Here is a 17,503-nt window from a genome sequence, read left to right on the forward strand (position 1 = left end):
TGGCTAGGGGGAGAAAGGGAAACTTAGAGTCTGAATTGTAACCCACTGCACTGGTCAGTTGCAAGGGGCAGAGGGCTGAAGCGGGCAGGGGAGAGCCCCTCGTGCACACCCCCCACCCCCGTTCATGGCTCCCCCCAAGCACCCAGCGACAACAGATGCCCCCCGGGATGAGATTGCTTCAGCTTCCACGCCCAGGGCAGCTCCAGCCACGGCCAACGCAGCCAAGGAGCCAGGACGAGGCCGTGGCAGGCAGCTGGGGGCAGAAAGATTCCATGGGAGGGGTGGGGGGGGCGCTGATTGGGCCTGTAGCTGGGGGAAGGCGCAGCGGGACAAGAGACTGACTCAGGGAACCCAGGCTGCTGTGGGGAGCCCTAGACCTTCCACCTGCCCTGGGTAGGGGGCTTGAGAGCAGCCCACCACCCATGTTCCTGGCCCCTGGAGTGCACCACCCAGGGCAGGTGAAGGGCCCAGGACTCCCCACAGTGGCTCCCTGGCCGGGTCTTACCACAGCCTTCCAGCCTGGCCAGGGCCTCACGAGGAAGGGGCTGGGGGTGGGGGGGGGCACGCTAATGGGAAATGGGGCTCAGGCCCTCAGCCTCCTGCCCCAAGGCTGGTACCACCCCTGGCCAGGCACAGAGCAGTGCTACAGGGAATCTGGGACAAATGCTGTCCTGGAGTCATTCAGCCTGGGAGTGGGACTTGCAATGTCCCACCCAACTGGGGATGGGTGTGACCCAAGCTGAGAGGTAGGGCTAGACCTCCTGCCCCACACTCTGAACCCCCTGGGATGACAGCGGTCCAGGCTAAGCTGAGTGAGCCCATGGAGCAGTCAAATGCCCATTACTAACCGGCCCCAGCAAAGGGGGAAAGGCCTAGAGAAGACAGGCCCCTGCTGCCTAGACCTGAGTGGAGGGAAGAGAAAGGTGCCCTCGGCATGGGGCAGGTCAAGCTCCAGCAGTAGGTGTCGGCCAAAGCTTTGAGGCAGCAGTGTAGACGAGATGATACTCCCCGAACAGGGAGCACGCAGGTCTCTGCAGCAGAAGCAAGGCTCCTGGTGTCCCTTGCGGGAGAGCTGAACACCACCTCTTGCAAACATGTGGGTCAAGGCAGCCACTGGCCGGATGCTACTGGAGTGACTGGTCCTACCCCTCTGGGGTGAGATCTGCACAGCGCGGAGGGGAGCCTATAGCCCCATGGCCTATGGATCTAGGCCAGGGGTCGGCCACCTTTCTGAAGCGGTGTGCTGAGTCTTCATTTATTCACTCTAATTTAGGGTTTTGCATGCCAGTAATAAGAATCCATGTGACCCATACTGAGCTGCACCCCTCACTGCCCCAGGCTGCAGCCAGAGGGCCATAGCTGGGGGCAGCTGCAGAGCCCCAGACCGGCGGCCAGGACCCCGGCTGGGAGGGGGCTGGCGGTCAGTACCCCAGGCCAGCAGCAGGGCCTCCCGGACCAGTGGCCATGAGCCAGGGCTGGCAGCGGGCTGAGCAGGGCCAGCGGCCAGGACCCCGGCTAGCAGATGGCCAGCAGCCGGTACCCCAAGCCAGCAGCAGAGTCCCCTGGACCAGTGGCCGGGACTGGTAGTGGGTGGGCAGATAGAAGCTCAGACTGGCACCGGAGGCCCCCGGACCGGTGGCCGGGACCTGGGCCCAGCAACAGGCTGAACAGCGTCGGTGGCCGGAACCCCAGCTGGCAGGGGGACAGTATGCCAGGCCAGTAGTGGAGCCCCCGTGACCGGTGGCCGTGAGCCGGACAGTGTGAGTGCCACTGAAAATGAGCTCACGGGCCATAGGCTGCCTAGGTTCCCACATGAGCTGGCTCCAGGCTGGCAGCTGTGAGCAACACAGGCCACACCCGAGACCTGTTTAACAGGCTGCCTAGGCAGAGCCGAGCCCCTGGCCATGGTGCTGGAACAGCTTGGAGCTGCTGGAACAAGGCAGGCAGCTGGAGAGGAGAGCCCCTGGCCCCTGCATGGGGCAGAGCTGGGACATACAGCGGAGTCCCATGGAAATCCAAGAGGGCCGCCCCTGCCTGGGGAAGGGAAACACTGTCTGGAGCTGGGCAGCACCTGCCAGGCCTGGAGCAGGGGCTCGAACTAGGGCAGGTGGCCAGACCTGAACTGAGGAAACTTTTAGAGCAAGAGGAAACATTTTCTTAAAGGGCAGGTGGGAGGCTCCAGGGGACACAAGGGCAGGGGTGAACTCCAGGGGGGCTCCCAGCTCCCTGTTTTCACCCCCATAACTGATCAGAGCCAGAGGCACAAGAGTCACCTGCTGGGGGGGGTGGGGGTGGGGCCATCCAAACAGCCACCACTGAGGACGGAGGTAGCTGCAGCAGGCAAAGGAAGTCCAAGCACCACATGCTGCTGGGGCTAATCTATTGGGGGGGGGGGGGGGGCGCTATCAGTGACAGGTGCACAGAGATTTAAAGCCTTTTAGTTTAAATTAGTTCTGCCCATGGCAGCCTTCCTGGCCTTCAAGGGATGGATTTGCAATTACAGGAGGCTCCAGCTGCCACTCTAACCCTAGTGGGTCAGGGCAGCTGGGAGCTGGAGGCTCTGAACTATTGACTGACACCCGAGGTGACAGAATAGGCTGTTCCCCCCCCATCTCCATTAACACCAGTTTCGCACAGCTCAGCAAACCGCTGGAGAAAGCAGGTTGCCCCAGACAGGGGGACACGCTGGAGCAGTCACCGAGTGCTTTATTTCCCTCAACCCCGTGAGGCTCCACCCCTCTGCATGTGAGGGCCTGAGACAGGATTAAGCAGGCAGAGGCCAGAAACAAGAGACCTGTGGTTTATTGTTAAACATTTGCCATGAACCGTGGTGGGGAGCAGCTGTCCTGGGCACGGCCATGGGACTAACGCCTGCTGGACGGAGGCTCTGGAGGGCACGGTGCACTGGGTTGACTGAACACAAAAACCCTTCTTCCATCTTCAAACGGGAGGCACAACATCCAACCAGCCAGGGATGGGTGGGAGAGTGCCTGAGAAGCTGCTAAGGCACTTAAAGGGCTACAAACCTCCAGAGTTCACTGCCCCCCAGCCCCGGTGCTTAGAGAGGAACGGACAGAATGGAGCTTTGGCTGGAGCAGGCTCTCCCCAGGCTCTAGCTGCGAGTGCATCTATGGCTGGAGGCCCGTGGACACGTTCAGTGGTGGAATTTCTTGCTCGGGTCGTTGGCGTGATCCAGAAGCAGCTGGCATGGCGTGAACTGGTTTCCGTAGACGGCCTCATACTTCCGCAGCTTGTCCACCAGCTGCTTGGCTCCAACCGAGTCTGTGTATCTGAAAGGACCTGCACAGAACACGGGCTAAGTCAGTGGGGGGGACTGTGCGAGAGGGCACCACTCGAGAGCCTGCAGGAGAGCTGTGCCCAACCCGGGAGACAGGCAAACACACTGGACTCAAGCCTCCCATCTGTGTGCAGAGGAAACACCCCTGGATTTCAGGCTGAGCTCTGCTGTGTATGGGGGAGCAGGCTCCCCAGGTACAGGCCAGAAGAGAATTCAGGCCTTGCTCCGGCTCAGCACAGCAATCCTGCCCACACAGAGCACAGTGAGGTTGGCTGAGCGGCTGGCGAGGGGCTAGGCAGCAGCAGGGGAAGGCAAGCCCCTGCATCCTGCGCTGCCTGGCTGGCTAGGCAGTTCCGGGGTGGTGGTGTGGGGCCCCCCTCAGGTGGTTACGTGCAACGGTGCCAGCAGAAATGGATGTAAAAGCTGCTGCCACTGTTACTTTTAGGACAATCCCTGCTGTGCTCAGGGGCCTTTTAATGTTTGCAATCCAGGCCAGGGATGTTTTCAAGGAGCAAACTGCTGCACACTGGAGCCAACTGTCCAGCTGTGCTCAGCCGTGACACCCAGCTGGAAGGGAAGCAAAGACACCTGCTGCCAGCACTTGACCCCACTGACAGGGAGGGTCTTCGCTGTGTGCAGAGCAGACCTGGACCCTCACGCCCAGCTACATCAGCAACCTCCTCGCTGAGCTGCGGGGGCCCCCCAAGGCCAGGGGATGTACCCTAGGATTTAAGGGGTGGGGTAGTGTTTGAACCGCATGAGCCAGGGGGAATAGCTAGACTGGGCCATAGGCTGTGGGCCAAGCCCAGCTGTGTCTGGAATTCCATATTAACAGCAGCTGCAGGCTCACCCCCAGACACGCCCTGTGTTTGCAGGCGACAGCATGGGACTGCAGAGCTTGGCCCTCGGGGCAGTTTAAGCGATATGACTGAAGTCCCTTGTATCTGCAGCCGTGACCGAGAACCTGAGCTCTGGTTTCGGGAGCCCCCTGCCCAGCCCCAGCATGCTTCGGGAGGTGCAGCGTGATGGTATTCTAGCCAACTATGCTGAGCCGGCAAGCCACGCTGCCCCATGCCCCGCTGGACACTCGCCATGCACACGCCGCGTCCATGGCGACTTCTCGGAAGACTAGTTCAGTGCTCAAGTGAGGGGCTTGTAGACCACACGCTCCATGCACGGCTTCACTCTCAAGAGTGCCGGACTCCGCTCCCTGGAGGGTGAATGCAGACGGGTACCACGTTCAACTCACTTGTGACTCGGGTCCTGGCTGCACTCCGGAGTCTTGGCCGGCGTAGCTATGCTGGCAGAGCCCCCGGTGGAGACCGCGGAGGAGTTCTCTGGCCAGGATAGCTACGCCACCTCCCTGAAGGGCGCTAAGCCGACAAACACTCTTCCGTGGGCAGCTGCTTCCAGATCAAGCGTTCTGCCAGCAGACACCCTGGCTAGGGCGGGAGATTAGATGCACTTCTAGTCCCCACAGCTCGCAGTGCAGACTAAGCCTTAGGCCAGGACTCCGCGTACGGCTTTGCTGGTGCAGCGATACCACTGCTGCTATACCAAAGTGCTCCGCGTGTGGACCCAGCTTTCCTGCCAGTTCCGCTGAGTCCCGTTCCCTGCTCCGTCAGGCAGCCTCTTCCGTACGGCCGGGGGAAGCCACTCACCTCCCAGACACGGCGGGAAGCCCAGGCCAAACACAGCTCCTATGTCTCCTTCCACTGGGTCACTCAGGATCCCTTCCTGCAGGCACATAGCCGCCTCGTTCACAAACCGCGTCACCAAGCGCAGCTGGATGTCCTCGTCGGAGCAGCTGGAACAGAGCAGTGTTACTCAGACCACAGAGCAGCCACTGGGCAAAGCGGGAGGGGCAGCCTGGGGCCCAGGCCTCGAGAACCAGCCAAGAGTGCACAGGGGGTGGGGACAGGGCCAGAGGCAGCCACAGCTTGTTGAGCGGCATTAGGACCTGTCTTTTGACCGGAGGAGGCAGCAGGACCAGTCCGATACTCAGCCTGGGTCCCCAACGATAAGGCAGTGATCTGTCAGGCCCCACGCTGGGGCAGCGAAAGGAGACATGTCAGGCCATATGACAGATCCGATTTCAGAGTGTAGCTGATCCTAGCTGGAGGGCCAAGGGACCATACGGATCCCCCCCCTTGACTAGCACCAACAAGCCCTGTTGGGGGGGGGGGGGGGCCTTCTCCCAAGGTGCGGTACCAGTGTCGATTGTCCTACAGTCCCCACCCCCCCGAGGCAGCTGGCATTCCCAAGGAAGACCCCCAGTGTTCTGTGCCACCAGCAGCCGCCAGTGACCCCCCAGCACCCCACAGGTGAGGGACGGCCAATTAAACTGGAGATCAGCCAGTCTCAGAGGGACCAGTGCCAGATCCCAGAGGGCTGTCAGCAGCAGGTGACAGAAGACTTGCCAGTGCTGGGAGAGGCTGGGGTGCCCAGAGCCACCCCCCACCCAACCCTTTTGGGTTCAGACACCATCTACTTACACCTCGAGCCTGGAGGGCACCTTGAACTGCGCCAAGATCTCATCCATGCCAGAGTTCACGCTCCTGTTCTTCACGCCTTGCTGGTACACGTAGAAACCCTTTCCTGCCTTGCGGCCTGCCGGGGAGGGGGAATGTCAGTCACTGGCTGAGCTGCCCCCCAACTGCCACTGATCCCCTGGGCTGCATACGGACTGCTAAGCTGGTACGTGCTTCTCTGCCGGCACAAGCAGCAGGTACCTGTGGGACGAGAGGCTACCCCCAAGCTCAAATGGCACCTGGGAACAGCTTCCCGGTACTGCAGTGAAGGGAGGAGGCCGTCTGGCTCTCAGCCCCCTGGAGTCAGGGGAACAGTTCATGTACAGAGGGAAGGGGAAGGCGATCAGAGGAGGGGTGGTCAGACACATCTGCTTGGCCTTGCCAAGAAGCAGCCAGGGCTGCCAGTCTCCACTGGTCTGAGTCTTGGAGATGCTTTGGGGCAGAGGAGAGGCGGCGCGACTGGCGTCCATGGCTCTCCCAACAGCAGATCCTGCCCAGAGTTTGCATCTCATCAATGCTTAAGAGCAGGGGCCTGCTGTGGTCAGGAGACGATCCAAAATTAAGACCAGAGTGACCCAATCGCAGCCCATATCTACAATGCAGCTGTCTTCATCCTTAATACAAAGATGTAGCCCGCACGGACTACAGGTCCCAGCATGCAACACTCCTTCGTGGGCTGAGCAGCCTGCAGGGAACAGGCACCCCTGGGGCACATCTCTGAGGAACAGTGGCCTCTAGTGGCCAGCAATGGCTTTGTCACAGTTGCATCTCACACGGCTCTAGGTCGCTCTACCATGTCAGTGGGGTGGCTGGAGCTGCAGCCCCTCCTGCCCCCGCCCAGGAGCAGCCGATCTAACTGGTCTCATCAGGCCAGGACTTGGAAGGGCTCAAGCGCCATTCAGCAGGGAACGCTGCATCCCAGGGAACAGCTTCTGTGGGCTCGAGCACAAGCGTGAGGCGGTTGCCGGGAGCCCAGCCCAGGGACCAAGAGGGAGGAGGGGCTGGCACCAGACAGCCCAGCTCAAGCATTCTGGGGCCACTCACCTAAGAAGCCTTTCTCTAGCATGCACTTGAACAGCTCGACATTCCCGCCCCCAAAACGCGGGCCAAAGGCCTTGCCGAGATCCTCTGCCACGTGTGCAGCCACGTCCACGCCCACTTCGTCGATCAGGGTGGCGGCACCCACGGGAAAGCCGAACCCTGTGGAAAGGGCATCCACTTTCTTGGGGTCAGCGCCTTCCTGCAGGGACGGAGAGGGGGAAGCCCTATGAGCACCCCGGCCTGTGGATATGCAGAGCCCTGCCACACACGGGCCCCAGTGACAGTGCAGGCCTAGACCCTGCTGGTACATCACAGCTGCTGGCCATTGCCTTAAACACCCTGCGAGGGAGCTGGGCAAATGGTGTAAGGAACCAGGAACAGCACAAGCCAAGGAGGTTTGTCAATAGCTGGGGACGGCCAGCCGCAAGGCTGCTCCCAATGGCAGCCAGGCAGAAGATTCCTTTGGGGGGGGGGGGGTGCCTCCAGGTGTCACCCAATAGCCCGGGTGGCACAGCACTGTACTTTCCTGGATCAATGGAGCACCGAGGAGCCCGTGTCCTGAACTCTGCCCCCATTGTGCTAAGATGCCTGTCCCAGCCCCAGAGAACTTATGCCCCAAGTGTAGGCTCCTAAACCTTCATAAAGACCTTTGCACTTTTGTTCCATCCAGTGATCTCCAGGCTTCACACAGATCGGCAAGCATCCCCCTATTACACCAATGGGGAAACTGAGGCAAAAGATAAACAGCTTGCCAAGGCCGTCTATCAAGGCAGTGATAGAGATGAGATTAGAACCTGCTACTCTCCCAACTCAAACCCTTGCTCCATTCAGAAGCCATTTCTGCCACTCCATTCCTCCTGCCTGTGCTAAGGACAATTCTGCCCCCTTGCTGTATAACACTGTCCTTCACTAAGCTCTTCCAGCCAATGAGTTCAAAGTGCTTTGCGAGGTCTGCATTAACTCTCAACCCCGCCCCGAGCGGCAGCTGTCCCTATCGGATAGGTGGGGAAGCGGCTAAGTGACTTGCTCTTTCACGTGTGAAGTTTAACAGCAGACGATACCACCGGGTCAGGGCTCAGAGGGGCTGCAGGTGGGCAAGTTCCACCACTTCTTTTCCAGGCAAATCCCTGGTTAACGTACTGGGGGGGACAGCAGCTTGGGAGCTACCAAACATTCTACACAAGTTCACCACCTGAGCTGCCTGCGGGCTCTTGGGTAGGAGATCCCTGCGGCTGGACTCACGTTCAGGCAATAACCCAGCCCCCCGGCCAGGCACGGGGTCATGGAAATGAAGCACACTCAGATGATCAAAGGTCAAGCTTTGGGTCTGAACTCGATACCCGAGGACAAGATCATAAGACAGTAATGACGTACCTCTTTCCTTCCTTCCCCACTTCCTCTTTATAACAATCCCACAAGCCGCTTGGCTGGCTGGGATCTGTTGTTTGGTGGGCACAGTCTCATCCTCCCAAACCTCATCCACCTGGGGGGTGAGGAGGCACCCATGGAGTCCTGTCTTCTAGCAGCACTGGGGCTGTAGTGGTCTGCCCAGTCCAGGAGACCCGGTGAGGACAGTTTCTCTACATACACCCTTCTAGGACATGGCTGGGCTCTGGGCCAGCCTGACTTTGTAGGGAGAAGCAGGAGAATCTCATCTACTTTAACATTTGGCAGCTTCTCTGCACCCTGGTGCTTTCCGGCAGCACACTCGATTCCAATACACACCTGGAGAACTCTGACCACTTCGGCCAGCATTGGCCCCAGACATCTGGTGGTGTAGAAACCTGGTCCATCCTGGGAGAGGCACACGGGACAGCAAGGTAGGTTAGCGTCAGAAGCCCTGCAAGACCAAGGACTCCCTGCCTACTTAAACTGCAAGAACTGCTTCCCGAGCTAGATTTCAGAGCCCTAGGATGCAGACACTGCATTGTCCAGGATTTTCAGTGCTCTATAATCAACTCCTAGAATGGTTTGTTTTGGCCTGAGTGGAAGACACAGGAATGTGGGAAGCTCCTCACACATCTGCTTCCTGCTAAGTTCCAGAGACCCCCTCGACCTGGCTGAGTCACGGGCCCAGCTCCACAGCGCTCAACAGGGGTGGAATTCACAGGTCTGGGCCGGGGGCAGGGGTGTGACCTAGCACATTAGCTGCCCCAGCGGCAGCAGGCAGGGGAAGAAGATTAACACTCACTCAGCGAAAAGGTGGAGTGTTCTGCAGAGACTAATGGTCAAGGCAGAGCATTACCTCTAAATGCAGACAAGTCCCAGCCCTCTACTCAAATGGAAGTGGGAGTGACAAGGCCCAGGGTTTGACAAATGTATCCAACTCTTGCTAGTCCCAGACTAAGCCTACTACCCAGGTCACACCCTAGGAAAGCCACCCCTGTAATTCAAAGGAACAACAGCGGTATTTGGATTCGAGGGCACGGTCAGTCATTTAGGAGTCCCTTAACCAGGTTGTCCAGGTTGGTGCCAGCACACTCCGTCTCTGGCTTCACTGCCCTCTCCCCACAGGTCATGGCACGGTTTCCTCTTCCGTGCAACTCATCCCCATCTCTCTGCCACTGCGCCAGGCTCTACCTCATCCCCTTTAGTCCAGATCTACTCCCACTTTCCTCAGCCTTGAGGCCAGGGACGTTTTTGTCCTAAGAAGCTAGAGCAGGGCCTTGCTGCCCACGGTAACCTCCTGACAGAAGCGAACCCATCCTGCCTGCAGCTCTTGGGGCGAGGAGTGGCAGCGAGATTTTGACCCAGGCACCGGTCCCTGCTCAGGGTCCCACTTTTGGTAGCAGCCTCCAGCGAGGCATTTGATACATCTGAAGGCCCTAGCCCTCCAAGAGCAGGAAAAATGGAACACTCTTCCCCAACCTACCCAGACTGTCATGGCTGCCGCAAAGGGGGTGGCTGGGAGGGTGTGTGCCCCTCCTCTACTCTAGTTCCCCCCACCCTCCACATTTGGGTTCTCCACACTAGTGAACAGCTCCAGTGCATCTCAGACCTGCTGCTTTAATACCAGCCTAGTCCAGTTCCTGAGAGCCTTGACCTTTAGAAGTGGAGAAACTCAAACCTCTCCCGCACCTAGAAGCCCAAAAGACTTTCAATGCTCCTGTTTAACCTCTTGGTTCATCCACCTGCCATCTCGGGCAGTGTCAGTGGTTTCAGGACCTGCCAGGATCTCGAGCAAGAGTACTTTACCTTGACTACAATGATGATCTTCCCTTGCTTGAGGCCGACAGCTACAGCAGAGGCAACTGTGTCCTGGGAGGTCTTGTCCGTGGTGATAATTTCTAGCAGCTGCATCTTGTCCACTGGGGAGAAGTAGTGCATGCCGATCACCTGCCAGGAAGGGCATAAGGGCTTAGCATACAGAAAGCAAGGCACAGACTGGGCTTTTCAGCTCTTTGGACACAGCTTGATGGCTGACAGACACTTTTGGAATCAGGCAGATGCTCAGAGGGGTCTCTTACCTGACAGCAAGCCTGTTACCAGCTCTGAAGGGGGAATCACAAGCAGGTCTGTACTAGGGAACTGAACCAGAAGTCAGGGTGGCAATACCATACCATGAAAACCATTCTTCTGTGCTGCTGATGATAGCGGCTCTGCCTTCAGAGCTGGGCTCCCGGCCAGCAGCTGCCGCTCTCCAGCTGCCCAGCTCTGAAGACAGCACCACCGCCAGCAGCCGCGCAGAAACAAGGGTAGCAGTACTGCAAACCCCCCCCCACAACTCCTTTTTGGGTCAGGACCTTACAATTACAACACCTTGAAATTTCAGATTTAAATAGCTGAAATCATGAAACTTACAATTTTTAAAATCTTATGACTGTGAAATTGACCAAAATGGATGTGAATTTGGTAGGGCCCTACTAATAGCCACTGATGGACCTATCCTCTGTACTCTAATCTCAGCTCAGCCATTGGGCAAGTCACATGACCTCTCTGCTACCTTCCCCTCTGTAAAGCAAGGCTATGTACATACCTACCATCTCACTGGGGGAGACAGGTGAGGGGACTAATGTCTATTCAGTGCTTTGGAAAAAGCACGACAGCAGTGGTTATAAAGAACCACCAGATGCTGAGTGAATTCCCTGTGCTGTAGACACTGTTTTCTGTAGTTGCTACAGTGATGATCTGAATTTAAATACAAATCGGTTCCTTTCCAGACGCTAATTAGAGGTAAGTACAACCCTCCCACAGGAACATCGTTTAAGTTTAGATAATTCTGTTCTGAGGCCTATTTGACTAATGCAGTCATGTAATCAAGATGTCACCTTCATGCCCACTGGAAGCTACACTTAGCACCAACATCTGCCTAAGACAGAGGCACCTTATATGAAAGCTGCAGACTGCAACACTAATTACAGTGTGTTAATTAGTGAACTGATTTCCTATTGGTTCTCCATAAAGCATCATTACACGGGCAATTTATCCAGCAAGAGGAAGGGGGCGGAAGCTCATCTGCAAGTTTGAAGGAACAATCTGCATTTCAGATGAGCTGTTACTGTGGTAAGTATAGCTGAGACTCCAGGAGAGGAATTACTCTTCATACTTGAGGGGAACATCCCTTACCATGTCCCCAGATCGGCAACGGGCTGAGCTGGTGAGCCCGCTACCACTGACTGAGTAACATCCTTGTGACCTGGCCCAACGTAATGGGAACCTCCATTGCTCGGACAGGAGCGTGAGCCCCACGGGAGGCAAGGGAACCGGCGGAAACCATTTGAGCCAGTTAGATTTAAACAGCTCATCACTTTAGTCCTTGGACCACAGTCAATAGATGCCGTCAGAGCGTGCTCTTGCCTCCAATCCAGCAAGGGCTCCTTTCTCCCACCATCCCTATTGCCCCCCCCCCGCAATAGCAGCGCCTGCTCTCATCATGGAAACCCCTGCTAACACTATGCACTATGGTACCAGGTGCTCTGCACCTCCTCCACCCTACTGCTCCTGGGGTCCCCAGGCAGGTTCCCCAACTCACTACTAGGGGAAGGAGAGTCCTTGCCATTAGCATGTTAGAGCGAGCTTAGCTGGTGAGAACTGCTTCCCGTGAAGGAGTGCCTGCTGGTTAACTCCTCCTGCCCCCAAAGGAGCAGGTAGTGACAGACACTAGGATGCCACTCAGACAACACCTTAATGCAGCAGAAGACACCTAGTTCTACTGGAGTGAAGACTGTTAGAGAGAGAATCCGGCGTATCAAACGTTAGCTCAACCCTGATGGCCAGACTCAGGGCTTCTGGCCAGAAGGTACCATTGTGATCATCTGGTCTGACCTCCTGCACATCGCAGGCCACAGAACCTCACCCACCCACTCCTGTAATAGGCCTAGTAACTCAGCCAGAGGTTATGGAAGCCCTCAAAGTTTGTTTTAAAGACTTCAAGGAACAGAGAATTCACCGCTTACTCTAGTTCAAACCAGCAAGTGATCCATGTCCCAGGCTGCAGAGGAAGGTGAAAATCCCCATAGAATGTCTGCCAATCTGACTTGGGAGAAAATTCCTTCCCAGCCCCAAATGTGGCAATCAGTTAGACTATAAGCACATGGGAAATAATTCTCTGTGGTAACTGCAAGCCCTCCCCATCTAGTGTCCCATCACCAGCCACTGGGAATATTTACAAATAGGAGTCACAGATGCAAAGTGTTATTTACCCCTTCACAAAACACAAGAACCAGGGATCACCCAATGAAATTAACAGGCAGCAGCCTTTAAAACAAGCAAAAGGAAGTGCTTCTTCATGCAACCCATAGTCAACCTGTGGAATTCATTGCCCAGGATGTTGTGAATGTCAAAAGTGTAACTGAATTCAAAAAAGAACTCGATAAGTTCCTGGAGGATAGGTCCATCAATTAGCCAAGATGGTCAGGGATGCAACCCCATGCTCCAGGTGTCCCTAAGCCTCTGATTGCCAGAAGCTGGGACTGACAACAGGGGATGGATCACTCAATTGCCCTGTTCTGTTCATTCCCCCTGAAGCACCTGGCATTGGTCACTGTCAGAAGACAGGATACTGGGCTAGGTGGACCTTTGGTCTGGCCCAGTGTGGCTCTTTTTATATTATGTTCTTAAATGGCCCTTTAGTATCTGGTATTTTCTCCCTGTGAGGGTACTTACACACTAAGCAAGTCACCACAGTCTTAGAGTCAATCCATTTAGCTTATCAAAGTCACATTAAGGCATTTTTCCCCACCCTCAAATCAGTTTTGTGGCTCTTTTTAAACCCCTCTCCGACTTTCCAACACAGGTTCTCAAGTGTTGACACCAGAACTGGATGCAGCATTCCAGTACCTGCCTCACCAACACACAAAAAGTCAGCTCCCCACTCCTCCCTTGCCAGTATCCCACAGGCTGGCAGAAAAAGGTAACGCAAAGCACTGCCCTTGGGAGCTCACGGTGCGTTGTTCCATGTTCCAAACGTGGAATGAGCCTTCCCGCCTGCTTTCCATGACTGCCTGTCTCCAGCAGCAAACCCAGACCGGAAGACACGTCCCATGGGCAGTCACAGCTCTGTCCCAAGCCGCCACCTTTGAACTGCGGGAGGGACTCTGGTACTCACCTTTTCCGGCCTTTTGCTAGCAGCAGCAATTTGACCGATTGGGAGAGCAGATGTGTTACTGGCAAAGACACAGTGAGGAGGGACCACCTAGGGAAACAAGAACAGGCCCCATAAACACTCTGTGGCAGGCAGTTTGGACTCGAGGCATCAGCCGTCTTCTCAGGACTCCTAGTACCACTGTGCATTTCTAGCACCCTGCCCCAAAGGATCTGAAAGCTCTTTAAGACGAATGGAGCCTCACAACACCCCATTTGATAAGATAGTTTTACAGATATGGAAACTGAAGCCAGAGATGGTCAGCAACTCCAAGTCATTGGCAAAGCCAGATCTCGCTTCCAGCCCTGAGCCAGGACTGCCAACACCAGACTTCCTTCTCCAAATGCATTGTGCCTGCAATTCAACGAAACTATTCCAGTCCTGGGCCCACAAGGCTCTGCCAACACACCCCAATCAGGTGATCAGATGCCACTGCAATGGCACCATGCAGGAACAGAGACCAGTTCCTTTAACACAAATAGAGTAATTCGCTGAAGCCCATTAGTCTGGTGGCAATGAACAACAAGTGGGGAAGCAGCAAGTTTGTATGAGGTGGTAAACAAGGGATTAAGGAGCGATGGGGTAGTTGAGATGCCCCATTTGCATTTCAAACCCCCAAGAAAGAATTAAGAGACTTTTCAGCAACTCCCAGAAGGAGGTGGAAAGCCAGACAACAGCAGGCACAATCCTGCCAAGAGAACTGGTGAGACAGGACAGGGAGACTGTTCCCGGCAGCACTCCCCTGCACAGAGGTTAGATAGTTAAGAGTAACCTCCTCCAGGCAGCATGAATGGCATCATACAGAGCAGCCTTGGTAGGAATATGAAGAGGGTGGAGCAGGCTCTGCCGCACACGTACCACAGGCTGGTTGGAAGCTGTTTGGAGATGGGAAAACTCACCGCTTCCACCTCCTTCAGCACTTTGTGCTTGATGCTGAGGTCCTCAAACACAGCTTCAATCACCATGTCGGCCTTGTTGAAGCCCTTGTAATCCAGCTGCCCTGTCATATTACTGAGAATCATGTCCCTTTCAAAAGGGGTCAGGCTCTTTTTCTTCACTTTGTCATTCAGCCTGGAGGAGGAGGAGCTTGGTCAGAGCAGGGCCCGCGGCCCGAGGACGAGCACTAACACTGCACAGCATACCCTGGCCATCAATCCCTCCCTCCCTCCCAGCCAGCGGGGGGCCCTTTCACACCTGCATCAGATCCAGCCCAGGATCACTGGCTTGTCTATTGGCTGTTAGAGGGATGCTCCTCTGGCAACCTGGAGGGCTGGCAAGTGCCCCCCTGATGCAAACAGCGGTGCTTGGGGGGCAAACCTAATGCTTGCGTCCTCATCCTAATGCTTGGGAGGGTGAGCATCATGTCTGTAGCCTCCAGGGGCACATGGGAAGGAGGAGGAGGAACCAGAAACAAGGCTTTATAGCCCCTCACTCCTTAACACGCTGGGCAGCCCAGATTTGCTCCAGGGAATAGCTGAGCTCTCCCTAGCTGCACAAAGCGAAACCTCCCCTGGCAGCAGTGGGAGGGGGCTTTGGGGGCAGTGACTCAGAACAAGTACCTGCTAACTAACTCCCTCCAGAAAGCAACAGGCCTGTGGGTCACAGGGAAAGCTGATGGGGACAAGGGGACTAAGGGGGACAAGCCCATACTCCTCCCCTGCCAGTGGAGACACATGGCGCAGCCCATATTCGGCAAAGTGCCCTGTTGGGGTAGGTCAGTCTCACCCACGGTTCTCACTGCCCCCACCTGAAAAGCCCCACCAGGGTACTGGCCTCTACATGGTTGTTTACATTCAGTGCTACAGCCTAGAGCCCGGGCCAGGCACAAGGAACATGTCCGGGGAAGCACGAATGCCAAGGCATGATCAGGGCAGCATGTGTGATGCTCGAGCAAAGCAGCCTTTTAACTCCTTTGTCCAGTCACACCCCCAGAAATAGCAGTGTTCTTGCACCACGTGGGGTAGTTTACAGAAGCAAACATCCCACTCTGCCACAGTGACAGAAGAGGCCCCTTCACACGCAGCAGGCTCCCAGGGAGTGGATGTGCCAATCATCCCTACTCAGTTTGCAAAGACAGAAGTACTTGGCACACAGGACAGGTTTCAGGGGCAGCCGTGTTAGTCTGTATCAGCAAAAAAAATGAGGAATCCTTGTGGCCGCTTAGAGACTAACACATTTATTTGGGCACAAGCTTTTGTGGGCTAGAACCCATTTCATCAGATGCATTGAGTAAAAGATACAGGAGCCATTCTTCAACCAAAAAAACTTCAAAAACAGACTCCAGCGTGAAGCTGCAGAACTGGAATTAATTTGCAAACTAGATACCACCAGATTAGGCCTGAATAAAGATTGGGAGTGGCTGGCTCATTACAAAACCTAAACTTAATTTCCTCCATACTAATTTCCCCCTACTGTTACTCACACGTTCTTGTCAACTGTCTGTAATGGGCCACTCTCTTACCACTTCAAAAGTTATTTCTCCTCCCTTGGTATACTACTGTTAATTGACTTATCTCATTAGACTGACCTAACCCTTGGTTAAGTAACCCACATCCTTTCATGTATTTATACCTGCTCCTGTATCTTTTACTTCATACATCTGATGAAGTGGGTTCTAGCCCATGAAAGCTTATGCCCAAATAAATCTGTTAGTCTCTAAAGGTACCACAAGGTTTCCTCAGGTTTTTTGGCACAAAGGAGGCACCATCCAATCCAGCCCTGCTTCTTTGTAGCTAACATACCCTTTGAAGACCTGCTGCTGTCCCCTGCCTAGTCCTTGCAGCGTTGTGTCCTTCAGAATGGTCGTCAGCCCCTTATCCACAGACACCTGGGCAATCCCAGCTCCCATCAGCCCTGCTCCCAGCACAGCAAGGTTCCTGCAGCAAAAGGGGAAAACACATTAGCAATCTGCACTTATTTGTTAGACGCATGACAAACAATTAACCCCCAGAGGTAAATCCTATGCTTGAGTATTGCCTGACTGGGGAGCATGCATATTGCAAGGATCTGCCTAATGCTGATGGGGTTTCTTGTCAGAAGCCGTTCCAGGTGCAGGGAACGAACACTGCTTTGCTATTCTACACTAGAGAGAATTACCTGCAGTCTTGATTTTCTCTCCCTAAACAAAGACACCCCCAAAAACCTCTCTGCAGTGTAATAGGAGGAAGCCTTGCAGTGATTGCTCTGAGGGCTGCTGTCCATTCAGCATCCTCCTAGTGACTGGAAGGCCCTTTGGCATTCAGATCTCCTAAGCCGTGTATGCCAGACTGCTGCACATTTGTCCCTGCAAATTCTTTAGATGATGCCACAGTCAGTCATGTCCTCACTGTAACTACTGCCTGATACATGCCATAAGCTAAAGACACCTAGGAATCCACACAAGAATCCAGAATGAGAGAGAGAGTGGCTCTTAAAAGAGACGCATGCCTCAGGGCTGCAGCTCCTGCAGTTATGTTACCAGCTGATTTGAGGGCTGCTCAGCAAGAGATCACTCATTCCTCCCAGCTGGGCCATGCCTTAGTGTGCAAGAATCAAACTCTTGTTTTTAAGGTCACATGGTGTATTTAATTGGTCCGACCTCCCCAGGCAACATGTCTATGCAAGATGCAGCCAGCACCCCTGGTATATTCATCCTGCGTGCGACCCTTGTGGACCACAGTCCCCCACGCTATTACACAATACTCCGTCACGATGCCCAACATGCCCGTGCAAAACAGAGTCATCTCTAGCCACCATTAATGATGGCTTCTTGGAGCAGCTAGTCCTGGAACCCCGAGGGGAGAGGCAATTCTTGATTTAATTGTAAGTGGAGCACAGGATCTGACCCAAGGGGTGAATATTGCTGGACCGCTTGGTAACAGCGACCATAATGTAATTAAATTTAACACCCATGGCGGGGGGTGGGAGAAAAATACCAAAGAAACTCTCCACAATAGCAATTAGCTTCAAGAAGGGGAACTATACAAAGATGAGGGTTATTACCTGGAAACAAGAAGGAACAGTCACAAGAATGAAATGCCTGCAAGCTGCATGGAAACGACTTAAACACAC

General features: G+C 55.1%; 1 protein-coding gene across 2 annotated transcripts in view; it reads right to left on the minus strand.

The window, feature by feature from the left end:
- Positions 1-2,784: 2,784 nt before the first annotated feature.
- HADHA (hydroxyacyl-CoA dehydrogenase trifunctional multienzyme complex subunit alpha) overlaps positions 2,785-17,503 on the minus strand; it is a 40,011-nt gene continuing 25,292 nt past the window's right edge. For both annotated transcript variants that reach the window (XM_074947318.1, XM_074947319.1), the window contains 9 exons: positions 16,195-16,329; positions 14,353-14,524; positions 13,418-13,504; positions 10,066-10,206; positions 8,596-8,664; positions 6,874-7,069; positions 5,794-5,908; positions 4,960-5,105; positions 2,785-3,300 (listed from right to left, as the gene is read on the minus strand). In XM_074947318.1, the coding sequence (XP_074803419.1) occupies positions 3,155-3,300; positions 4,960-5,105; positions 5,794-5,908; positions 6,874-7,069; positions 8,596-8,664; positions 10,066-10,206; positions 13,418-13,504; positions 14,353-14,524; positions 16,195-16,329 (1,207 nt within the window). In that variant the 3' untranslated portion in view covers positions 2,785-3,154. The remainder of the gene's footprint in view (positions 3,301-4,959; positions 5,106-5,793; positions 5,909-6,873; positions 7,070-8,595; positions 8,665-10,065; positions 10,207-13,417; positions 13,505-14,352; positions 14,525-16,194; positions 16,330-17,503) is intronic.

The sequence above is a fragment of the Natator depressus genome, chromosome 3, assembly GCF_965152275.1.
Source record: "Natator depressus isolate rNatDep1 chromosome 3, rNatDep2.hap1, whole genome shotgun sequence".
NCBI classification, from domain to species: Eukaryota; Metazoa; Chordata; order Testudines; family Cheloniidae; genus Natator; species Natator depressus.